Genomic DNA, 26,516 nt, shown 5'->3' with positions numbered 1-26,516 from the left:
ACTATGTTACAATGAAATAGTATAGAAATGTTGTACATTATGTTTTGGCCTTCTGTACCAGCCCAAGGGAACCACAGTCCGTTAGCAGGGAAGATAAGTGCCTACAAAGATGCCCCAGTACCTCCCCATCTTCTTTTCTGCTGATTCACTGCACATGCTCTATGCTTCTGTCACTTACTGAGTTTAGGGGCCCACTCACAATATACAACACTCATAGAATATAAATGGCACAATATAAGGATGATTAGTAATTAATACAGATAATTACTACATTGCTACATAGAAACCAGTGCAAGTAGCACCAGAATTTAATAATCAGCCTTGTATAATAGATCAATCTCATTTTTAACAACAGATCAATCTCATAATTTGCCTCTCTCTAACCTGAAATTATATATCTATTTTCTAGCATAATCAATGCCCAGTAACTAAAAAGCAGAATACATTATACTTGATATTACTTATAGTTTTTTAGGTCCTTTCCCATTCATCTTCCAATCTTCAGGTTGCTAGGGTAAGTGGGGCAATAGCAAAAGCTGAATAACTACAAAGCATAAAATGGAAAGAGTAACTGCAGGATATAATTGTCTTTGTCATACTACAACTGTATTTTAAGGTGAACACCCCTTAAAAAATATTAGGAGGCACAGTTAGGGATGTAGCGAACCGCCGATAATGTGTTCGCGAACGCCGTTCGCGAACACCGGCAAAAAATGCGAACAGTTCGCGAACAGTTCGCGAACAGTTTGCGAACTTCGAACATCCGAAAATCGTTCGATTCGAACGATCGAAGGATTTTAATCGTTCGATCGAACGATTTTCGTTCGAATCGAACGATCAAAGCCATTCGATCGAATGATTTCATTCAATCCAATGGCTTCGATCGTTCGATTCGAACGAAAATCCTTCGATTTTAGCGATCGAATGGTCGAATGGTCGAACGATTTTGACGCGAACGCCTATTGGCGAACGTCGCGCGACGTTCGCAAACTTGCGGCGGACGCGAACAGCCGATGAACAGTCCGCGACATCCCTAGGCACAGTTTACCTGTACAGGTATGGGATCCCTTATCCAGAAACCTATAATTACGGAAAGGCCATTTCCCATAGACTCCATTGTATCCAAATATTCTAAATTTTAAAATATGATTTCCCTTTTCTCTATAATAATAAAACAGTATCTTGTACTGGATCCAAACTAAGATATAATTAATCCTTATCAGAAGCAAATCCAGCCTATTGGGTTTATTTAATGTTTATGTGATTTTCTAGTAGACTTAAGGTATGAAGATCCAAATTAGGGAAATATCCCTTATCCGGAAAACCTCAAGTCCCGAGCATTCTGGTTAACAGGTTCCATACCTCAATTTATAAGCATGGACTGGCAGAAATTTCCAGCAATTTGCTGTAACTTTCAGAGGAAGGTTGGAGAATGTATGCTCTGTTTTGTTGTGTTAGTAGCAACTTTCTGCATGTTTATTCAGTAAGGAACATCTACACTACAGTGTATTTGTGTACATGGATTGTCGATTGATACTGAAATGACTTTTGTACTTTTTGGCTTTTCTGTTAGGAACTCTCCTTGGCTGACATTTTTAAAACAAATGTAGATTACTGATATTCATATATTTATTATTATTAATGTTATTTTTACTGACAGCACAATTTTCCTTACACATTTAGGCAACGTAAAAATGACTTTTCCCAAGCTGACATTTTATCAGCCACGATGCATCACACCGGAGTCCTTTATGAACCTGCCTACAGCCCATCATTTCATCCTCAGCATGATCAACATAATGAAAGCTTTGAAGATGAGCCTCCTCTTTTAGAAGGTGATATGTAAGAAATATTCTGTCACATTTCCATAGCATTTGGCCCTCTAATAGCTGATGGATTTCATATTAGATATTCCTGCCCTACATCATTATCCATAACTAGGGTCACAATATTCATTATGATATATGATCAAAAAATCTTGTGTGTGACTTCATCTGTCTCATTCTGGGGGCTGTAGTTCAGTAATTTCCAGTCTGACTGCAGTTTAAGCCTGTCATGTACAGAATAGCTTTTAAATCAAGTTAGGACAGACTTCAGCTGTGGTTCCATTACAAACCCCTTATTTACCGATAATGTGACAGTTAAGGACATGAAGTGTAAATTAGTGTGATAAGAGGTCACAAATGAATGTGTAGACTGTGACATCAGAAGCAATATGTCATGTTTCCTATACTGCAACATTTTGCCTTTAATTCTAGAATAACTGCAGGCCCTGTCTCGGTTTCCTTCTTTGCAGTTGAGCCCAAAATGTCAAAATTGCTACAATCATGATTGCATTTTGATTTAAATTGGGTGCAAGTTGCATCTAGGATTTTCAGAGTGGCAGTTGCATCGTTCCCAGTCTGACATTTAAATCTGAGTCATCTGGTACACCTATTGGCACAACCCACTGTGGAAACTCTGGTGCTAGGGAGGTGGTAGTACAAGGGTCCTCCAGCATCAATAGCTGCAGGTGCAAACCATTCATCAGAAGAGGCATGATGGATGCATTGGCAACCGTGTGTAAGTGCAGGAGTGTTTTTGGACATAAATTCCTTAATGGTATTTTTTTTAAAAATGCTTTTGGAGGGGGGGAGTTACTAAGATGGGACTGAGTTCATTAAGTGACTGCATATTTTAGGGCAAACTCATCTACCCTTTAAATGTAGTTTCCTGCTATTTAAATTTATGGATGACTGTCAAATGCATTTCAGTCTCTATGTAGTACTTGCAGAGCTGTATTGTGCACTCTCCTGCTTGTGTGACCCATCATTCTTAAAATGAAACTTCTCTCAAACATGTTTTGGTTTATGCCTTGTGTGTGTGTTTATGTGACATTGCAAATAGATGGGAGCAGGCATTCAGGATATAATTGTTAGGAGAGAGATTTAAGGAATTCTATTAAAGGGGTGGTTCACGTTTAAAGTAACTTTTAGTATGTTATAGAATGGCCAATTCTAAGCAATTTTCAATTGGATTTTATTATTTATTTTTAATAGTTTTATAGTTATTTGCCTTTTTCTTCTGATTCTTTGCAGCTTTCAAATGGGCGTTGCTGACCCCATCTAAAAAACAAATGCTCTCTAAGGCTACAAATGTATTGTTATTGCTAATGTTTATTAATCATCTTTCTCTTATTCATACTCCAGTCTCTTCCAATCAATTATTCCAATCAATGCATGGTTGCTAGGGTAATTTGGATACTAGCTTCCAGATTGCCTAAAATGTAAATTGATGAGCTACTGAATAAAAAGCTAAATAACTCAAAAACCTTAAATAATGTATGTATATATGTATATTTTTATTTGTAAATCGCTCCTCGAGGGCAAAGCACTGTACAGCAAAACAATAAATTAGTAGTAACAAACAAGGGGTCATTTGAATAAAAAGTAACAATAAGTGCATTATTAGAAATACAATTCACATAAATATAAAATATAATTACAATACAGATTAAGTGCTCAGTGTCAAGGAAACAAAAGGCTAGAGGACCCTACCCCGTAGGGCTTACAGTCTAAATGGGAGGGTAACATACAGACACAATTCAGAGGGGTATTAAGGTGCTGTGCGTTACAGTTAGTTACACTGTTATATAAGTGCCAGTTCAGGTGTTATCCAGGTGCTCCCAGAGGTAGTCTTTGAGTTTTGTTTTAAAAACATTGAAGGAGGATTCGCTCCTGAGAGATTCAGGAATGGCATTCCAAATGTAAGGAGTCGCAAGAGAGAAGGGTTTGATAAGGGAAACAGCAGTAGTAGTGGGGGGTACAACCAAGTGGTTGCTCTGAGAGGAGGTGAGGTTTCGGGCAGGAACATATAGAGAAACAAAAGACGAGATGAAGGGCTTTGAAGGTTATGAGGAGGAGTTTATAAGTTATTCTTTGTTTTGTAGGAAGCCATGATAAGGACTTCAGCAGTGGAGGGGCCTGTACCCTTTTGGATGAGAGGAGGATAATTCTGGCAGCAGTGTTTAATACAGACTGTAGAGGGGAGAGATGGGAGTTAAGGAGGCCAGTTAGTAGAAGGTTACACTAATCTAGTCTGGATAGGATGAGAGCATGCATGAGTGTCTTGGATGTATCAGGTGAAAGGAAGGGAGGGATTTTGGCAATATTGCGTAAGAAAAAGTGACAGGTTTTGTGACAGTGGTGTTAATATGATCAGAGAAGCAGAGAGAGGAGTCAAAGATTACCCCCAGACAGTGTGCTGAGTTGATTAATGAGCATGCCATCAATAGAGATGGTAAATAGGGGAGTAGGACCAGGCTTAGGTGGAAAGATGATAAGTTCAGATGATAGGTCAAGGAGGAGAAGGATGGAAAAGTGACCTTTGGCTTTGGCTACCTGAAGATCATTTGTAACTCTGCACAAAGCAGTCTCAGTAGAGTGACCAGGCCGGAAACCAGATTGCAGAGGGTCCAATAGATCATGGGTGTGTAGAAAGTTAGTAATACGGGAGAACACAATACGCTCTCGGAGTTTAGAGGCAAGTGGTAGAAGGGAGACAGGACGGTAATTTGATAGACAGGATGGGTCAAGTGTGGCCTTTTTAAGAATAGGCTTTACACAGGCCTGTTTGAAAGGAGAAGGGAAGGTTCCAGAAGCTAGAGAAGAATTGAAGATGTGAGTAGTGGGGTAAGCTCTGCAACACAGTGTTTGAGCAGAGAAGAGGGCATAGGGTCAAGGGGGCAAGTTGTGAGTGGGAAGGACAAGAGAAGCTTGGAGACCACAGACTTTGTTACCGGAGGGAAGGAATTAAGAAATGCAGAAGGAGGAAGGAGGAGCTGGTTTACATTAGTAGAGGTAGGGATTTGATTGCGGATGGATTCTAATTTGTCTTTAAAGAAATCAGCAAAGTCCTGAGGGGAGTGTGTCTGGTTGACTGATACTGTTGATGAGGGATGGAGAAGAGTATTGAATAGAGAAAACAGGCGTCGTGGGTTGGATTTGTGATTGTTTATAAGGGTACTGTAGTTCTCTTGCTTGGCTTTTGACAAGGCAGAATTGAGACAGTAGAAATTTATAGTGAATAAAGTCTGCTTGCATACGGGATTTCCTCCACATACATTCAGCAGATCTCATACAGGAGCGTAAGAATCTGGTTTGTGAATTCAGCCAGGGTCGTGGGTTCAGAGCACGTGTACGCTTAGCCTGTAAAGGGGCAAATGAGCCAATGGTTGAGGATAGTATGTGATTATACTCACTTACCAGGGTATCAGGATCAGACATTTCCTTAAGAGAAATAAGACTGGACCTGAAAGACTGAGCTAAGGCTGGAAGGTCAATGTCACGTGTATCCCAAACTATGACAGTGGGGGAAGAAGCAGGTGGGCACAGAGAGTGAGAGATGGAAAAATGTAAAAAATTTGATCGGAAAGGGGGAAGGGTTCACTATTAAAACCAGAGAGAGAGAGTTTTTTAGTAAACACTAGATCCAGAAAGTTGCCATCCTTATGAGTAGGGGTGTTTGTCCACTGCTGGAGCTCAAAGGAGGAGCTTACGCGGAGAAAACGAGAGGGCCAGGGTTGTGAAGCATCATCAATGTGGAAGTTAAAATCCCCAAGAATGACTGCAGGGCTGTCAGTGCAGAGGAAGAAAGAAAGCCAGGTGTCAAAGTCAGAAAGGAAGGCAGCAGAGGAGGAGGAGGCTGATGGGGGTCTGTAAATGACAGCTACATGCAAAGAGAGAGGGTGGAAAATGTGAATGGCATGCACCTCAAAAGAGTTAAATGAGAAGGCTATAGGAATAGGTTTGAACCGACAGCAAGAGGAGAGAATTCCAACTCCCTCTCCACGTCCAAATAATAAAAAATGAAAAACAATTGCAAATTGTCTCAAAATATCACTCTCTACATAATACTAACAGTTATCTCAAAGGTGAACAACCCCTTTAAGGGAAAACATGTTTTTTTCAAAACACATAGTTACATAGTTAAATTGGGTTGAAAAAAGACAAAGTCCATCAAGTTCAACCGCTCCAAATGAACACATCAGTTAATAGTGCTGCTGCTAATTTTTCAGAAGCAAACAGATTTTTTTTATGTTTAATTTTGAAATCTGGGGTCAGCCATGTTGTTAGTTTCCTAGTTGACCTAATTCATGACATGTGCTCTGATAAACTTCAGTCAGTCTTTTCTGCTGTACTGCAAGTTGGAATGATATTACCCCCTCCCTTGCTGTCCTTCAGCAGATCAATGTGAAGGTAACCTGATAGCTCCCTGACAACCGCATTGGTAGGTGTAAATATGAGAATAGCACTCAATAATAAACAATAGCCTGTCTGAAAGCAGCTCCATCACAAAGTGCTGGCTCTATCTGAAAGAAGAAAAGATTCACCGGCACACAGGTACTGCTGGCAGGGTGAAAAACCCTTGCTTTAAAATTTATTAGTGCGACATGCAACGTTTCGGGAACAACACCTTTATCAAGCATACTGAAACAGAATGCACGAAGCAATTTAAAGCATACAGTAGGTCAGTGATGTAGCAATTACATATGTGTGCATATAATTAACATAATGAATTAACCATCACAAATTAACGAAAATTGAGAAAAAACGAAAAAACTTTCCAAAGAGAAAATAGCAAGATAATAATAAACACCCAAAAACAATTTGTGTAGTAAAGTGTCCAATTAATCAAAATCCAAAAGTTCATTAGGAAAAATCGCTAAAAAATAGAAAAAAGATTACAGACATTATTTCAAAACATTGATTAAAAACCAGTTATTCAAAAGTCATAAAACATGAATGTATTACAAAATATACAAAAGTTAAAAACATAGTATCCAGTTAATCTAGAAAGGAGAGGCAAAGCGATAAGCAAAAATGTATCAATTTTTTAACTATTTTTTATCTATTTCTTAACAATTAAGGAAACAAAGTTACTAGCTTACCCTACATGGGAGAAGGAAGCTGTCCCTGGCAAAAATCCAGCTGTAATTATTATCTACAAAAGAAGAACAGGATATTAAATATCGTAATGCTTTACAGAAAAGTTTTAAAAATAACAGGCCATATTGAAATCTTCGTTTAACCCTTTTGGGTGGCGTGTCTGTAATAGCCAAATCCAATAGCATTCACGTTGCAAGATATTTTTCTTTTTATCCATGCCCAAGCTCACTTTCTCTAACACCTGCCTTCGCAGTTGTGATACTCGGTGTCCATGTTCAAAAAAGTGTTTGGCCAATAAAGATTCTGTTTTAGATTTATTTATCTTATCCACTGGCTTTTTACCATGCAATAGTGTTGTAGGCAAATCAGGACAATAAGTCCTAATATTTGATTTATGTTCATTGAGCCTGATTTTAATCGCTCTACTTGTTTGTCCAATATATAACAACCCACATGGGCACTTAATACAGTACACAACATCATATGTATCACAGGTTAAAAAGTTTATGTTTCTGTCCTGTCTGTGGGTGAGTCACACAACTACCGGGGATAATGGCACTACAGTGACTACAGTTTCTACAGGGAAAAGTTCCCATGCTTTGTGTGCCTAATATACAGTATTACGTATCCCTTTTTGTGAAGTAGTCTTCCGCTTTATCAGTTCACCAACGTTCTTCCCTCTTCTATACGAAAAAATTGGAGGTGCTTTGAACAAATGGCCATGTTTAGTATCAGTACTCAAAATATTCCAGTGTTTTAAAATTACATTACGGTAGTACTTAGGGGCAGATTTACTAAGGGTCGAATATCCTTCGACTAGGAACTAAAATCGTTCGACTTCGAATATCGAAGTCGAACGATTTTGCGCAAATCCTGCGATCGTACGATCGAAGGATTATTCGTTCGATCGAACGATTAAATCCTTCGAATCGAACGATTCGAAGGATTTTAATCCAACGATCGAAGGAATATCCTTCGATCAAAAAAACACAGGCAAGCCTATGAGGACCTTCCCCATAGGCTAACATTGACTTCGGTAGCTTTTAGCTGCCGAAGTAGGGGGTCGAAGTTTTTCTTAAAGAGACAGTACTTAGACTATCGAATGGTCGAATAGTCGAACGATTTTTAGTTCGAATCGTTCGATTCGAAGTCGAAGTAGTAGTCGAAGGTCGAAGTAGCCCATTCGATGGTCGAAGTAGCCCAAAAAACACTTCGAAATTCGAAGTTTTTTTAATTCGAATCCTTCACTCGAGCTTTGTAAATCTGCCCCTAAGAATTAGTATCATAGGACGTAACAAAAGGGATTCTATCTGAAAGTACAGGATCAGGTACAATGACCTGCTTACAAATATTACAACTAAAAAAAATACATTTGTTGGAATAAAATTTTATATGGTAGCGTTAATTATTTGTAATGTAAACAGTGTAATTTAGAAATAAAAACTACCCCATAAAAAAACGATGAGAAAATGTGGCATTTATCTATTGCGGATTCTTACATGTTTTTTTCTAGAGTGATGTCAATGAATTATGTGAGGTCTGAAGCAACATAGAATAATGGCATCAAATCCATCATTTGGATGGTGGAAAAACCTTAATACCTTTGACATTTATACACAGCTATTTACACATTTTTTTTTTTTTTTGCCAGCGAGATTCCTTTTACACAGCATAATAAATGTAGCCCTAAGTTTAAGTTAGAAGTTCACAGCAGTACAGTAAACACAGTCATTAAGAGTAGAAAGAGGTGGGTAGGGAACTCATTAGCAGTGTCAAGAAAATTGAAGCCACTTAAGTTTTAATGTTCTTATGATTAGTTTTAATGGGCCATCATACGTATCCTGTGCCTGATTTCATTATCTATTTTTTTTGCTCATTCTAATATCATACTACTATACCATGTCTTGTAACTTATAGCAACCAATTAGATGTTTGCTTTCATATAGGTGACTAGTAAATAATTATTTACTGATGGCTATGGGTTACTAGGCCAGTGCAATGTTTGTGACTTTTATTTCCTCAATCCCATTTTAAATCCTTTTTAAACACAGGCCATTTGTTTTTGCATCTGAAAGGTTCACATTATCTCCTATGCATTGAATTATTTTATACATATCAATTTTCGTATTTTTTTTCAGAGATTTATTTTTAAATATATTCTTGTTTCCATTGCAGAACTGGGCATAAATTTTGATCACATCTGGCAAAAGACTTTAACTGTTCTGAATCCATGGAAACCAGCAGATGGCAGCATTCTTAATGAAACTGACCTGACGGGACCTTTGATTTTTTGTTTTGCACTGGGGTCAATGCTCTTACTGGTACTGTCCCGCATTTTTAACAGTATATATATATATTATATTTATTGAAAGCATAAAAATCAATGTACTCACACTTGTCAGTGATAATCCACTTTTATTATAGTTATTATTCTTTAATATTATATTCTTTAATATAAATTTACACTCAAACCAGTTTTCCTTAATGGTGGGTGCAGGGTCCTAAAGGCCCCAAGTTGGGCCAAAACATTGGATGTTCATTTATAAATAAAAAAGTATATATATACAGTATATATATATATATATATATATATATATATATATATATATATATATATATATAGATATATATATGGACCAGTACTCCTAATTGAAAAATGTATAAAGTTTCTTTATTCCACCATGTTACACGGTGGAATAAAGAAACTTTATTAAGGAGTGGTGGTCCTTACACCTTGCATATACTCTGAGAGTTACTGGCTGTGCACCTGGACTTTTAGGGGCCGATTCATTAACTTCGAGTGAAGGATTCGAAGTAAAAAAACTTCGAATTTCGAAGTGTTTTTTGGGCTACTTCGACCATCGAATGGGCTAGTTCGACCTTCGACAACGACTTCGAATCGAAGGATTCGAAGTAAAAATCGTTCAACTATTCGACCATTCGATAGTCGAAGTACTGTCTCTTTAAAAAAAACTTCGACCCCCTAGTTCGGCAGATAAAAGCTACCGAAGTCAATGTTAGCCTATGGGGAAGGTCCCCATAGGCTTGCCTAAGTTTTTTTGATCGAAGGATATTCCTTCGATCGTTGGATTCAAATCCTTCGAATCGTTCGTTTCGAAGGATTTAATCGTTCGATCGAAGGAATAATCCTTCGATCGTACGATCGCAGAATTTGCGCTAAATCATTCGACTTCGATATTCGAAGTCGAAGGATTTCAATTCCTAGTCGAATATCGAGGGTTAATTAACCCTCGATATTCCACCCTTGATGAATCGGCCCCCAAGTGGTTTAATTATATAATTATCAGTGATGGGCAAATGTGTCCCGTTTTGCCTCGCCAAAAAATGCACAAATTTCACGTGAAATTCGCGGAACGACGAAAAATTTGCGAAACAACAATTTTGATGCCTGTGTCAATTCTTGCCGATTTTGACACTGGCGTTAAAGTCAATGGGTGTTCGAATAATGTTGACAAGCGATGGTTTTGACGTGATCGAGTATTCCAAAGTGCGTCTAAATTTTTTTGACGTCAGAGGATTTTCGCGTGCCAAATTTTCACAACAGTTTTGCAAATTTATTCGCCGGCAGTGAAACGCAGAAATTCGGCGCAAACTTGCGCCTGGGGAATTTATTCGCCCCCCACTAATATTTTTATATTATAATAATATAGCACTGGCATATTCTGCAGCACTTTTACAGACATTAAACATCATTCATATCAGCCACTGCCCAGTGGAGGTTGCAATCTAAGATCCCTATACATACACACTAAAGTACATTTTATCAGGAACTAGTTAATTTTTGGACACAGGACTTGGGTTTTCCTTTGTTACTCCATTCTCTTTTGGGATTTTTCCTTCAAGCGCCCCTTGGAGGTTCAACATTTGGGTCAGTACTCCCTTAGCTCATACCCAGGTTACAGACATATAAAATAAACAGCAATTCAGTTCAAAGTATCAAAGATAGTCAATATACTCGTGTATAAGCCGACCCGTGTATAAGCCGAGGTACCTAATTTACCTAAGAAAACTGGAAAAATGTATTGACTCGTGTATAAGCCTAGGGGCCCCATGTCAGATTTCAAAATGTGAATATCGAGACATAAAAGTCAGCTCATTTTTACATTTAAAAGAAATGATTTAACAGATAAAATCATATTGAGAAGTTTGTAGACAATTTTGAGAAAAAGGAGTAGCAAAAACTATGGAACAGAAAACTATGGAATCAGAGGCTGCACACTACCTCCCCACCACCCGCACGGGGCCCCCAGCCACAAATTCCCCTCTGTCCCCCCTTCTCCCCCAGTGCTTACCTTCTTCATGTGTATTACAGCTGCTATTGAGTGGGGGAGGTCAGGAAGGAGTGAAGGCAAGAAGCAGCTCTGCCAGCCGCAGGAGTGGATCTGGGCTGACGAGGCCCTGGGGGCCCACCTAATGTTCCCTCTTATTCCTTCTCGGCTATATGCTCCATGGGCGCCGCCATTTTGGGAGCGAACGCCGGCAGGGAAGGACGCGCCGCCCGGAGCTCCTGGACCTGCTCCGGGCGGCGATCGTGACAGTCAGTCACAGACAGTCCTGCTGGGGCCGCGGAAGGAGCGTATCTACGGTATGACCCGCGTATAAGCCGAGGTTGAGTTTTTCAGCACATTTTGGGTGCTGAAAAACTCGGCTTATACGCGAGTATATACGGTATTCACCCTAATTAAGCACTGCTCTGAGTCTTTTGTCAGATTGTATTGTTGAGCAAATCCAGTCCAGGTTCAGTCAGTTCCACACTGTGCTGATGCTGTTGATAGTAACTGATTTCCAGAATTGTAACTGTACAGAGCCAATATGTATGCAGGGAAATTGCCATCATCACAGCTAGTGTGTCTAAAATCTGATTCTAGGGTGAAATGCTCTCTTGGAATGAGTGTGTGTTTTTAGAATACTTCAATGTTTATTGAGCTGTGTAGTACATAGTGCTATTTAAAGGCCTGTCCCCGAAGGCTGCACTTTAATATGCCCAAATAAAACGGGGAGATACCTGAAAAAAAAGCATCATTATTGAAGAAGTAACCGAATTATTAAAACAGAGCGATGCTGTTTCAGATGCAAAATGCCAGGGTATTATTGGCTAATCGCTCAGCATGGCCACTTTTTCCTTTATTTAAAATACTCTTTTGTGTACTTCTTATAAGTAGAGATGATAGCTCCAATCTATAGAAAACTTTATGGCAGGATTTGCTTCACACCAAATCTTCACAATTCAGACATTTGTGCCATAAGGCAATGTTGGAAGCCAGGACTGGCAAATGATAAAGTTAAAAGCATGATTTTGGTTTTAATTAATACACTAGATGGAAAGAAAAGAGAGCCATAAACAAAGAGTATTTTCTATAGCAATTACAAAACATACATAGCCCATTTCTGAGTTCTTATGTGTACAGCTCAAATTTTTTTCTCTGAAATTATTCATTTGCAACTTTTAGCTTCCTGCCCTTCAGCCAGTTCTGTATTCATAGACTGATTTACTCTCTAGGGCCATATTTTTGCATTTTATGCAGTAATATCGTACAAGGATGAGCATCATCTGTCACCTTCAGTTGACCAGTGCTTTAATGTCATGTAACATTATGGTTTCTGATTCGGTTTGCCTTCACACTAGGGATGTCGAGGACTGTTCGCCCGCGAACTAATTTGCGCGAACATCGGCTGTTCGCGTCCGCCGAATGTTCGAGAACGTCGCGCGACGTTCGCCAATTTGGGTTCGCCTTAGCTGGCGCTTATTTTTGACCTCTCACCCCAGACCAACAGATACATGGCAGCCAATCAGGAAGCTCTCCCTCCTGGACCACCCCCACACCCCCTGGACCACTCCCCTTCCATATATAAACTGAAGCCCTGCAGCGTTTTTTCATTCTGCCTGTGTGTGCTTGGAAGAGCTAGTGTAGGGAGAGAGCTGTTGAGTGATTTGAGGGACAGTTGATAGTAACTTTGCTGGCTAGTAATCTACTTGATACTGCTCTGTATTGTAGGGACAGAACTCTGCAGGGATTTGAGGGACAGTGAGTTTAGGTTAGGTAGCTTTGCTGACTAGTAATCTACCTTCTACTGCAGTGCTCTGTATGTAGCTGCTGTGGGCAGCTGTCCTGCTGCTGATCTCTCATCTGCTGACTGCTGCCTGTAACCCAATAGTCCTTGTAAGGACTGCTTTTATTTTCTTTTTTGTTTTTTTTACTTTGCTACTGTAAGAGCCCAGTGCTATTAGTCTAGCTGTGTTGGGGAGTGGGACTGGTGTGCTGCTCCTCCTAGTAGTTCACCACTACCAGCACCAACCAGAGTCAAAATTGTTACAAAGTATCTTATTTGCACCTGTTAGCTGTTCTGAGCTCTCTGCCAAAAGCTAATTAAGTTAGAAACTGTTTTTTTTCTGGCTGTTCAGTTCAGAGAAAAGAGGGACTGGTGTGCTGCTCCTCCTAGTAGTTCACCACTACCAGCACCAACCAGAGTCAAAATTGTTACAAAGTATCTTATTTGCACCTGTTAGCTGTTCTGAGCTCTCTGCCAAAAGCCAATTAAGTTAGAAACTGGTTTTTTTTCTGGCTGTTCAGTGCAGAGAAAAGAGGGACTTTCCAGTACAAAAGAGGGACAGGGGGTTGAGTGGTCAAAAGAGGGACAGTTGGGAGGTATGCAAGTGCCACCTAGCTGTGTGAGCTTTTTCACATTCTGTCTAAATAACAATAATAATTCCGTGTCCGTAAACATCACCTGAGTGATGTTTTTACAGCAGCAATAATATATTCCGTATCCACTACTGTATACGTTGCCCTTGCAGGCATTGTTTGCCCAGTCTTTAACCAAGTGCCACCTAGCTGTGTGAGCTTTTTCACATTCCGTGTCCAGAAACATCACCTGAGTGACGTAGTGTGATTTCTGCCCTTTACAGCACAAAACGCAGCGCTGTGTCAACAATGTATTTTTCAGATAAATTTTTGCCCTTGATCCCCCTCTGGCATGCCACTGTCCAGGTCGTTGCACCCTTTAAACAACTTTAAAATCATTTTTCTGGCCAGAAATGTCTTTTCTAGCTTTTAAAATTCGCCTTCCCATTGAAGTCTATGGGGTTCGCGACGTTCGCGAACCGTTCGCATTTTTGGACGCAAGTTCGCGAATATGTTCGCGAACATTTTTTCCGCCGTTCGCTACATCCCTACTTCACACTAACGATCTGGCCGAATTTTGATCTTGGAACAATACAGAGAATAGTATTAAGCCTTAAGGGGTTATTTATTAATGCAGGAGTCAAGCAGGATGCATACACATGAGTGCAAAATTTAGTGCCCATTAGTGTGCAATTGACAGTGTTTGTACTTGGTCAGTGTGCAAAGAATCTTCATTCTGTCCCCTTGTGCCAGTTATTCCTTTGCTATGTATTTGGTGCAAAACACAGCGTTCTTCCTGGGTTCTGTACTCAACACCTTTGCAGACAGGTAAAAACAGCTTCAGTTGTGTTTTGCATTCACAGGCCTTCTTCGTAGTGCCTAACGAATGGATAATTAGTAACAGGGCATGTACTGTATGCGGCCGGCGGCCCATGCCCCTTGCACATAACTATTATTTTTAAAATCAATATATGGGGACATGACACATTATGTTATTCATTTTCAATTGCAGAACTATTCCTTTTAGTGGAGGATTTACACAGTTCTTTACCTTCTGAACTGCCTCCCCTATATCCAAAAGCCCACAAATATAAGGTACTGTATAATGGCCCTATACTGTAGGTCAGCCTGTCTTTCCATAATTGTCTGGAACACAGCGCCTTGTCTCCCATGTCGACATTTTACACAGGAATTAAACTGAGAAATCCAGTTTTTATGTTTACCCAGAAAGGTCCAAGGTTTGACCATCATTTTGTGCCACCTCAACCTTAGCCCTCCCATCTCTCAATGTGGGTGCTCTTTTATATGATATACTACATAAGGAACAACATTTTCATTGTAAAACAGACCGGTGTGATCCTCTGACAAATCTTATTTCTCTGATTGCATATATACTGTATATGCCTATATCAAGTAGTAAAGTGCTCGTTGACAAGGGGCAGATTTATCAAGGGTAAACTCCCATAAACTCCCATGAACTCGAAATTCGACCAATCGAAATTCATTATAAAAGTTTAATTTATGATACATAAATATGATAAATTTAATTTTTTAAAAAAACTCGAGTTGAATTTTAACAATTCCCTAGTCGAATTTGACAGTTTTGTCCATAAAAAAAACTAAAAAATTTGAAAATTCAAAAAACGAATTTGAAATTCTAATTTTCCCTTTCGACCCTTAAAATATGCCTATTAAAATTAGTACTGTATATAAAAAATAAACAAATACAGACATTATAAGTATAAAGAGATTGTGATAATGTTCTCCTTTTATTTGGTCCCATAAGGATTTGTTCTGTATAAAGAGACACTTACACTTTTTTAAATCCTTTTAATAACCAATCGTTTAGTTCCTGGGTTGTTTCCAGAGGATAAAGCTCCTACTCTAATATTCTATACAGCTTTTTTTTTTTTAGAAGGTTATTTTCACTAAGGGGGTTATTTACTAAACCCTGAATGTAAAAATCCAGGTTTTTTTTTGTTTTTTTTAAATCGCAAATTTTTCTGAATTTATTAAACCCCGAGCATGAAAAAGTCCGAATCAGAAAATCCAGCATCTCAGACCTGTTGAGGTTGCATATAAGTCAATGGGAGAAGTCCCAATGATTTTTTGATGTGAGTTGGGTTTCGTGCAATACCCCGCAGTTTTTAGGCAAAAAAGCATAAGAAGTTTTCGAATTAAAAATCCGAAAAAATTGTGAAAATTCGATTTTTTTTCCTGCAAAGCAAATTTTTGGGAAAATGTAAACCCAAGCAGATTTGATCAGAGTTTGTAGCAGAAAATGTTGAGATAAAATCGGACTTTGATAAATAACCCCCTAACTGTATGATCTTAGTTTGTGTAATGATGGAGATGCCTATGTAAAGCAAGTTGTGCAGCTTACTAAAGAAGCACCCATAATGCTTGCTCTGTTGTTTTTTTCTTGCAGGCAGGCAAGATTCATTTTGGCTACGTATACACAATGAGTATCCTCGGGTGCCTGGGAATCCATGCTTTATTAAACCTGATGAGTATTACAGGGGTCTCATATGGATGTGTTGCTAGTGTCTTAGGATACTGTCTCCTGCCCATGGTTATCCTTTCCTCCTGCGCAGTCCTATTTTCATTACAGTAAGTATTTTAGACCTGCTCTCATTCATAGGAGATACATCTTGAGTCATACGGTCAAGTTTCTGGTTCTGACCTCTAGCCCTGTTGGAATGAAAGGGCTGAGCCATCATTGGGCAAAATTAAATGAAGGAAATGGTACAGCCTGAGGATAAGCTGATGGTTCATTTTAATCTTACTGTTCCGCACCATTGAGAAATATAAGGGTGGGGCCAAATGTAGGCATGTGTGCATTACTTATTGTTATTCATTCTATCCCAGCGACCTTTAGTTTGAGGGTCAGTGGGTTCAGTAGCCCTCTGGCTACTAAACCATTCTGATTCTAACCATCCCATTCTAATGCATATGGGTGTCAGTAGCCTGGGGTTATGTAATTACCCCATTGACCCTATATGCCTGGCCAGTGGGACGACACACTTATAATGCTGACACCCAAGGGTTAAAGTTGAGCATAGTATGCCCTCTGCCCTTCTTTCTGATCAGCTGCATTTACACAATAGAGAGGAGGAACGTATAGTCTTCTTATTGATGCCAATGTTATCCAAACATTTGCTTTTAAGGAGTTTTTCCCCATAAAGGGCATAATCATAAACACTTGAACTCAGAACTCGATTCAATATTATATTGGTAGTATAGTACAATATTGCTATCTGAGTAATGTATTTATTTTGTAACTTTGAGTGGACAAATCAAAGTGCTAATTGGTTGTTATGGGTAATTGCATTGGTGTAGTTAGCACCTATCCTAGTAAGGCCGATTTAGTAACTTCCCTAGCCTTGCTGAATTTTATTGAATTGGTCCCTTTATTCTTTTTGTACAGTGTTTTCCATATAATGTGCAAATATATTATGTAGAAAAGAAGTAATTTCCCACTGGTAAGCATAAATTGCTATAAAGTACTAAGCTGCGGGGGGGGGGGAAATACCATGGATCATCTAGGAGAGCAGAGAATTCTGATCCTCTCCTGCCTAGGCACTAAAACTATTTTCATCCAGTATGTCTCTAATTATTTTGTATAATGTAAAAGCATAGTAATAATGTGCTCTAGAAAGCAATTTGATGTGATAGGTTTACAGAGTGCCTGAAGTGGAACCAGTAATCCTTTCATTGCAGTTATGACTCTAATTCTGCTGCACATATGCATGGTATTTCTCATATAAGATGCTAAAAACAAAGCAGAGTTTAACACAGTATATCGGAGTTAAAATATAGATTTGTGCAAATCCATTTCCATTTTTGTGACAGCTGTTCATGCGGCGTATTCTGCATTAATTTCTTTAGAAGCATCTGGAGATACACATCTTATGTGCACAGATAAACAAGACTGACATACAATATCAAGGGTAAAAATAATATTGCCACCATGTTTATTTATTTATTTATTTTGCTTGCACTTAGAGAAAAAATGCTAGTTTTAATTTCTGTAGAAATAATAATGATCATGAACATATAATAGTCAAAAATTATAGCTAGCCATATATATATATATATATATATATATATATATATATATATATATATACATACATTTCAAATGTGGTGCCAAAACAACAATTATTATTATGTGTTTATTGTATTCTCTTTATAGTTTGAACATTGGGCAGTGATGTAATATACTGCTTTGAACTTTTCAGGATAAGCATAATTGGGTGGTAAAATTTATCTGCTAGTTACCCATGATATTATCTATTATATACCTAAAGCTGGGGTTACTATAGTCATATGTAAAGGAACTATGTCAAGGAACAGTGAGAATCATCCGTTACAACCGCAAACTATAAACTATATTTATATTTATACAATTCTTAGCCAGGTTCAATTTGATGGAGATTTTATGAGAAATCAATTTAATGATGAGATATCCTAATTAAATTTTAGATTTCTCCATAGATTTCTATTGAGTTTTCATACCAAAATATTGTACTGTATATTGATCATTTTTGGCATTCAACGAACATGCAAATGTACCTAAAAAACATTGAATTCGCTGTAAGATTTTAATATTATTTTAACTGTATAGGCGCATTATTGAATAGTACTTAATCATAGGTATTTATAGGTACACCTATGATTTAGTACCAGAGGGTACGAAATGCAGAAGGGGCATCATATGGAGTCAGTATGTACAGGTATAGGATCCCTTATCCGGAAAACCATTATCCAGAAAGTTCAGAATTATGGGAAGGCCATCTCCCATAGACATTTTTAAAAATTGTTTCCTTTTTCTCAGTAATAATAAAACATTACCTTACTTGATCCAAACTAAGATAATGATCCTTATTGGAAGCAAACCCAGCCTATTGGGTTTAGTTAATGTTTACATGATTTTTCTAGTGGACTAAGGGTATAAAAATCCAAATTACGGAAAGATCTGCCATCCGGAAAACCTCAGGTCCCAAGCATTTTGGATAACAGGTCCCATTCCTGTATTAACTTTTAATTTGTCATTTTGCTAATTGAATAAATTTTGGATTTTTTAAGAATTACGGGATATGGGACATATATTTTGTTCAATGATTATTTAAGGATGCTTTGGGAACTGGGGCAAGTCCCTGTTACTCTGCTGCCTAATATGGACTGCAGAATAAACCCCCCCTTCTCAAAAAAATTGCATTCCGATAAAGGACTTGCTTTATAGTTAGAAATGGTCTTTCTGCCCAAATTCTCCATAAGAAAATCCCCTCCCCCCTAGTTGATGTTTTGGTGCTTGACACTGGGATCCAACATTTCCGCTGGTAAACTTAGGGTTGCCACCTTATCGGTGGGGAACTCTAGACAGGGGGCGGATGACATCAGGGGAGGGGTCATGACATCAGGGATGTCTGGTCCAGTTTTCACCAGGGCAGCCTGTTTTTCGGGAAGGAAATCCCTTCTGAAAACTGGGTTTTCCGTTTTTTTTTACATTGGGGGCGGGCAGTGTAACGCCAGGGGCGTCATATTTAGTATATCTTATTTATAATTTTAGAAATTTACATATACAGATGATTTAAATTTTCAAATTAGGATATCCGCTGAATACTATGACATAACCCCATCCCCTGATACAGTAGATCCACCCAAAACATCTTTCGCCCCCCTCCTGACGTCACACACCCCTGCCCCCGACATAAAAAAAATCTCTAAACTGTCACCAGGGCAGTCCTTCACAAAAACCGGGCTGTCCAGGTGAAAACCCGATAGGTGGCAACCCTAGATGAACTGCTTCTATCTTTTGGGGCTTTCTTCTTTACACTTGCACAGCACTCTATTTAAGTTTTAGATTTTCAAGAAGGGAGAATCTTTTCTCAGCAAATTCTTAAGCTGCACAGTCTCTTTTTTCCTCTTCATGTTTCTGCCCTGCAAAAAGAGTGTCTATCAATAGTGATGGACGAATTTCTCCTGGCGAAATCGGAAAGTTCACGAAAAAAAATTTTGAAACGTTTTCACGAAAAAATCGGGAAATTCGAAAGTTTTTATTAAAAAATCGTGCAATTCAAAAGTTTTCACTTAAAAACGAGAACTAAAACGAGAACTAAAAAACGAGCAATTCGAACGTTTTCACTTAAAATGCGAGCAATTCGAACGTTTTCACTGAAAAATTGAGCAATTCGAAAGTTTTCACTAAAATTTAGCAATTCAAACGTTTTCACAAAAAAATCGAGCAGTTCGAACGTTTTCACGGAAAAATTGAGCAATTCGAACGTTTTCATGAAAAAATTTAACAATTTGAACGTTTTCACAGAAAAATTGTGAAAATAGGAAATTGATGCCGACGGTGATCGCGGACATTTGCCGTGAATTTGTGCCAGGCGAATTTATTCGTCCATCACTATCTATCAATAAAAACAGAGTGTCATTGGTTTAGAAGCAGGTCCATAGCATAAAGATTATAATGTAACCGTGTCATTTGGTGATAAAACTAAGAATTAACATTAGTTTATCAATTTTTATATTTATTATATTAGAAATATTATATTTAAATATATAAGATTTTTTTCAATTGAATTGTTGTGTTTATCTGACGATATATACAGTGATATTTCCTGACTTTTCTGTAAGTCAAGGCAATTCTTCCGTGATTGGAAATAAACCATTACATCTGGCAATGGTTCATTTCTTGTAGGTAGACTTTTAACATACGTTATTTGTGTAGGTACTTTATCTATTTTCTTGAGGTTTCAGCTAAAGATCTGTATCTTTTAATGAATTACTTTTTTTTTTGCTGTAGATAAAGAAATAGACCAAAAGGAGATTATGTAATAAGATTTCATGTCAGCAAACTGTGGTTACAGATCCAGGGTTTTCTGATAGCAGAGGGATTAAATGTTATTTATATCAGACCACACAGATTAGAAAAAACATTAAGCCATTTTGCTGCTATCACCAGACCATATAAGCATGTCACATATGCTTCTCCCTTTTGACACTGATATTTTCTAAAGCATATTCTTTAATGTATTTTGTAATTATTTCTGGGAGTGAAGCTAATGCATTTTTTCGAAATGTGAATGACTTATTGAATTTTCGATACACCCATTCCTGTTTGTGCAAAATCAAATCCTGATAAATCTTAGGCAGAAAATAATATAGAAATATATATTATTGTTCTGTATTGAATTGAATAGATCAAATATTGAAACCAAAAGAAAATGAATTATTGCTTAAATAAAATGTTTATTAGTAGTAGTATTTATGACTGCAACACAGTGGTATGAGCAGAGATTTAATTTTGTTAAAGGCACCCAAGGGACTTTACCCATGTGGGAGATTTAGGGGAGTAGCTGTCAGGTGCCTATGTAAAAAAAATGATGTAAATAAGGAGGATCTGAGTACCCCTCTCTCCCATGATAGGAGCTTGCAGTGGCATAACTACGGGGTATACATGGGGTGATAGCACCCGGACCCACAGCTCTTGGGGCCCACCGGAGCTTTGATAAGTTTTATTGTGACTAGCAGGGCAGGGGGAGATTTTCGGTGGGGGGGGTGGGTGCACATCATTTTGGTTGGGGTGAGAATATCTAAAAAGAATAAAACAGCCCTTTTCAAATGCAAGACATACACCAAGAGCCTTCTTAAAATGGAAGGTATTTACATATCCCATACTATACTAATAGTACTGAAGTAAAACCAAAAATGAGAAGCTTTAATCTTCACCAAAGGGGAATTTTCTCTAACAAAATATAAGAAAATAACTAACTCCGTCACAAATCCGGCTTGTAGAGAGACAGTATTTATGACAGAGTTGGTTATTTTGAAAGAGTGAGCTTTAATACATCTTCTAGGCAAATAGAGCACTCCCCAAAGGATGTATTAGACCAAACTGTCAAAATCTGACTCCGACTCCTGCACGAAAAAGAGAATGAAGTGACTCAGATTGCCTAGAGGGGACATACTGAAGAGTAACATCATTATGTCAGAAATGGTACAGAATATTTCATTGACATATAAATAAAATGAATATATCAATATAAAAAAAGCTTATATTTTATGGTAATTTTCACAATATTTCACCTTTTAGGAATTATAGGTTGAGATATTAACTACTAACTACTTAATAACCCTGTGACCAACAACACAACCCGAGTGGCTGATTTAATAACAGAGACACAGGCTAAGAATTTAGAAACAATAAATCCAAACTTGCAGACAGCCTGTTTCAATCCCCTTAGATCTTATCAGTCCAAGATTATGGAACATACCTTTGGAGGGGAAGAAGTTAAAAAGCAGCAAAGTAAACCAACCATATGGCTTAACGGAGAAGGAAAGGTTTGGTGTACTTGGGGGTGCCAAATGTTAGTCACCCCCAAGTGATTGTATTGATTTACCTGAAATCCTGGGCCGGTGCTCCTATCAGCAGAAAACTGCACTGGGCCGGGGTTATTCCAGTGAGCACCACAAAGTGATCTTCTTCCATCTTCCTCCTTCTTCGAAAAAGCCGAACTAAATAGTCAGCTATTTTGTTCAACTGCGCATGCGTTTGCCCAGGGAAATTTGATGGAAGTGGATTGCTCCATGGTGCTCACTGGTATAACCCTGGGTCGGTGCAGTTTTAGGCTGATAGGAGCACTGACCCAGGGGTTCAGGTAAGTCAATACAATCACTTGGGGGTACCTAACATTTGGCACCCGAAGTGCTGCAAGCCTTTCCTTCTCCTTTAAAAGAACCAAAGAGTCCTTCTCAAATACAAGACAAGCACCAAAAGCCTTCTTACAATAGAAAGTATTCACAATCCTCATGCTACACACATAGCACTGCCTTAAAACCAAAAATGAGAGGCTCTGGCTTAAGAAAGTGCAAATCACTATTATGTCATTTATGTACTGCAAAACTGACAGCTGACAAGAATAGAGTTGATAGTAAAGTCAACAGGTGTTATTTTGACCCTGTGACACAACTGTGAGATAACAACAATATTATTTTCAAGATATTGTAATGGTATTAACATTTCCATCCATACTGATACATTAATAAAACTGTTCCAGTTTCATGTGTGCCTTGACTAGGTCATGCTATAGTATAATAATGTGCTTTGGTTTTCCCTTAATATCTTTTTTTCTGTTGATTTTCAGGGGAACCATTGGTACAGTCCTGGCAGCAGCCGTAATTGGATGGTGCAGTTTCTCAGCGTCAAAAATGTTTATCTCCACTTTGGCAATGGACGGACAGCAGCTTCTGGTTGCATACCCCTGTGCTCTTCTCTACGGACTTTTTGCTCTTTTGACTGTTTTTTGATTTGTTTGATCCATTAATTCCTTGGTGTCTTAATAAAGCAAGGTGCGTGATGTGCAGTTCTGGGGAACTCCTGAACCAGCACAAGCATAAAGCAAGGTAGCTAGTTGTGCAGTATATAGTGATTGCTTCTATTTGTGTTTCTTTTCCTTTTTTTCATACTCTTTTGTAACTGGGATTAATAATTAGGAAACTGATATCTTTCCACTTTCTTGTGTGATCAAACCAATGCTCAGAGTTTAAAACCAAAACAAACCTAAAAATAAAACAAGGGAATACTTGTGAAATATTACATTTTAATTTTTATATGCCAAATATTATGGGGCCTATTTATTAAACCCTGATTTTTCCAGGTCGAGTTTTTTTGTGGATAAAAATTGGAATTTATAGAGATTTATTATACCCCAAACCTGCTAAAAATCTGAAAATACTCCATCTCAAACCTGTCAAAGTCAATGGCAGATATCCCTGAAGTTGCTTCTTGACATCATGATCTGCGCTGGATAATCTGAAAAATTTTGGGTTTTCAAGTGATAATCCGTAAAAGTCAAGTTTTCGCAGTGAAAATGGCAATCGTACGATACAAACTGACTGATGATTTTGTCATGATGTTTTGTTGCTCCAATTTTTTCAAGTTTTTTTTTTGAGAAATGAGTTCAATTTGTTGACAGGAGCTAGGTTGACTTTGTTTTCAGAAAACGAATGAGATAAATTCAAGTTTTAGTAAATCAGCCCTTATGACTTAAGCTGGCCTTAGACGCAACGATCCGATCGTATGAATCGTGGATTCGTACGATTTTCGGACCGTGTGTGGAGAGTCCCGACATTTTTCGACCGGCGGAGATCGGTCGTTTGGTCGATCTGACAGGTTAGAAAATTTCTGTCGCCTGCCGATAATATCTCTGTGTGTATGGATGATCGTCTGATTTTCAGTGGGGGACTGTCACCAGCTTTGTCAGACATAAGTATCGTACGATTGCTGTCAGGGGCAGAACATTGGCTGATCTGTTCTTTAACTACTTTATTTGATTGGAATGGTAAGACTTTGATCTGAATGGTTAGTGGAGGGTCGGGAGATGGGAAAGTCCGATCGTACGTTGATTCGTACGATCGAATCTTTGCGTCTATGGCCAGCTTTAAGACAGATCTGATACATAATAATGTGGTCATGTGCGAAAACACAATTTTGGTGCAGGAGTCTAATTCTGTGTTGTCGAAAATGTAGTGTGCTATCATTATAGCATTTTGCATAGATTCATATAAACAAAATACCAAATTATGATCCCCAAATGCTTTTAATGTGTAGGGAGACTTTGTTCTCCACTTTGGGGGTTGCTGCTCCTCCTACTTCTGCAGAAAAATGAATTATTTGCCTTCAGAAGTATAAAACAAAACAAAAGGAACACTCCTTGTTCTTTATCCAATAAAGCAATTCTTTAAATAAATGATCATCATGCCCTTACAAACACCTGAGGAATCAGTAAAGTGTCACATACAAAATGCAACTCCCAGCACCTCAACATTTTTCATGCCTCACTAGTACTTTATCAGGAGAATGAGAGTAATAGCAAATTATCTTATAAAAGACAAATATCTGCACTTATGAAGCACAAACTTAAAAGTATTTTCCTATATGAATGTTCATGGTGACTAGGCTTTTAAAAATATTGACAGAAAGGAAAACAAATAGAATCCTTGACCAAATGAAGCCTGACCTTTTACATAAATGATGCATATCTTGCAGCCAGATACTTATACATTGCTTGTACAGGTATGTGACCTGTTATCCAGAATACTCAGGACCTGGGGGTTTCTGGATAAGGGATCTTTCTGTAATTTGGATCTTCATACATTTAGGGGCCGATTCATGAAGCTCGAGTGAAGGATTCGAATTAAAAAAACTTCGAATTTCGACGTCTTTTTTGGGCTACTTCGACCATCGAATGGGCTACTTCGACCGTCGACTACGACTTCGAATCGAAGGATTCGAACTAAAAATCGTTCGGCTATTCAACCATTCAATAGTCGAAGTACTGCCTCTTTAAAAAAAACTTCGACCCCCTACTTCGGCAGCTAAAAGCTACCGAAGTCAATGTTAGCCTATGGGGAAGGTCCCCATAGGCTTGCCTTAGTTTTTTTGATCGAAGGATATTCCTTCGATCGTTGGATTAAAATCCTTCGAATCGTTCGATTCGAAGGATTTAATCGTTCGATCGAAGGAATAATCCTTCGATCGTTCGATCGTAGGATTTGCGCTAAATCCTTCGACTTCGATATTCAAAAATACAAAAAGAGGGTTGAGGGAGCACTCCAAGACTAAGTAAAAATATATAAATACAATCGAAGTGCAACTGATCTGGCCAAATTAGCTACAAGCAAACAAAAGAGAGGGAATTGATCAATGCACATTCCCTTGTTTCCGGTTTTATAATATAGGAGGTCATTTATTAATGTTTGAATTATGTTTTTTTGAGATTTATTATAACACAACCCTGGAATGATTTGAACATGTTAGCCTTCATGATGTTCCAGGATTTTACAAAAACTTAATTTGAGTGATACAAGTTTTCTCCCTCCGAAAACTCGATCAATTTGCGTCAGTCAGTTTTCGGGTTGTTAACCCTGAACTCGCTGATTTGAGTTTTTTCCATTCGAGTTTTGTCTTAAATTAAAAACCATTCAAGTTGTGAGTTCATTCCAGGCCCTTATTTTTTAAAATGGCAATTTTCTATTTATGATTACCCAATGGCACAAACTACTAAAAAAGTATATTATTATGATAATGGTTCATTTACATGAAGCAGGGTTTAACACATGAGCTGTTTTACTCAGTATCTTTTAATAGAGACCTACATTGTTTGGGGGGTATAGTTTTCCTTTAATGAAAACAGAAAGCCATCTCAGACTGAGTTGAAATGCCAGCTACATTGCTTAGTGCTTTAAAAGGTTTGATGTAGTTCCTTAATTTGCAGTTTTAAACCACATTAACAAATCACAATATGACTTGGCTTTTTTAAGCGACCTCTTACAATTTATTTCCTCAATAAGTGAGTTCAATCTCTCTTTGTCATCATTATTTATTATGCATCACTATATTAACTTCTTACATTTTACAACAGGATAAACATTACTGCAATGGCTTACGTACAGAGTTAGAGCACATTGGTTTCTGATATCTATAAGGAAATCAGTAAGTCTGAAGATGTATAGCGAAGAACAGGCTTGAATTGCCTATCAATGAATATGGCAATCATAAAGCTTTGTTGTATTAATATATCCGAACTTGAGAACGAGGGAGAGGCAACTGAAACAACCTATATATTGAAAGGCCAATGTTCCTGGAATAGTTAACAATGAAGGGAAGATAATTTAATGGAGCAGCTTTTACTCAAGAAAGAAGGTCAGTGATGAATATTTTAGCATCCATAAGAAATGAACTGGTCTGGTGAATGACAAATGAAAATAAAAATTATGATAGTAAAAGAACAACCTCCATGCCCATTGTGTCAGCATTTGCTTTCTTAGTTTCTTCTAAAAACAGAAACAGTTCAGCAAAGGCCCTCAATATTATTACTCAAAACTAATTTTTCATTGTTTTCCTGTGTTCATTGATAACATCTACTTTGGTTTA

The 26,516-nt window shown here is 38.0% G+C and overlaps 1 protein-coding gene across 4 annotated transcripts in view; it reads left to right on the top strand.

The window, feature by feature from the left end:
• Positions 1-22,979, top strand: part of yipf7.L (Yip1 domain family member 7 L homeolog) — a 42,495-nt gene extending 19,516 nt beyond the window's left edge. For all 4 annotated transcript variants that reach the window (XM_041588684.1, XM_018229542.2, XM_041588688.1 and 1 more), the window contains 4 exons: positions 1,684-1,835; positions 9,102-9,247; positions 15,999-16,180; positions 22,726-22,979. In XM_041588684.1, coding sequence (XP_041444618.1) covers positions 1,684-1,835; positions 9,102-9,247; positions 15,999-16,180; positions 22,726-22,888 — 643 coding nt within the window. In that variant the 3' untranslated portion in view covers positions 22,889-22,979. The remainder of the gene's footprint in view (positions 1-1,683; positions 1,836-9,101; positions 9,248-15,998; positions 16,181-22,725) is intronic.
• The last annotated feature ends 3,537 nt before the right edge of the window (positions 22,980-26,516 follow it).

The sequence above is a fragment of the Xenopus laevis genome, chromosome 1L (genome assembly GCF_017654675.1).
Source record: "Xenopus laevis strain J_2021 chromosome 1L, Xenopus_laevis_v10.1, whole genome shotgun sequence".
Classification (NCBI taxonomy): domain Eukaryota; kingdom Metazoa; phylum Chordata; class Amphibia; order Anura; family Pipidae; genus Xenopus; species Xenopus laevis.
The sequence above is the reverse complement of the archived record's forward strand: the minus strand, read 5'-3'. Positions and strand labels throughout refer to the sequence as shown.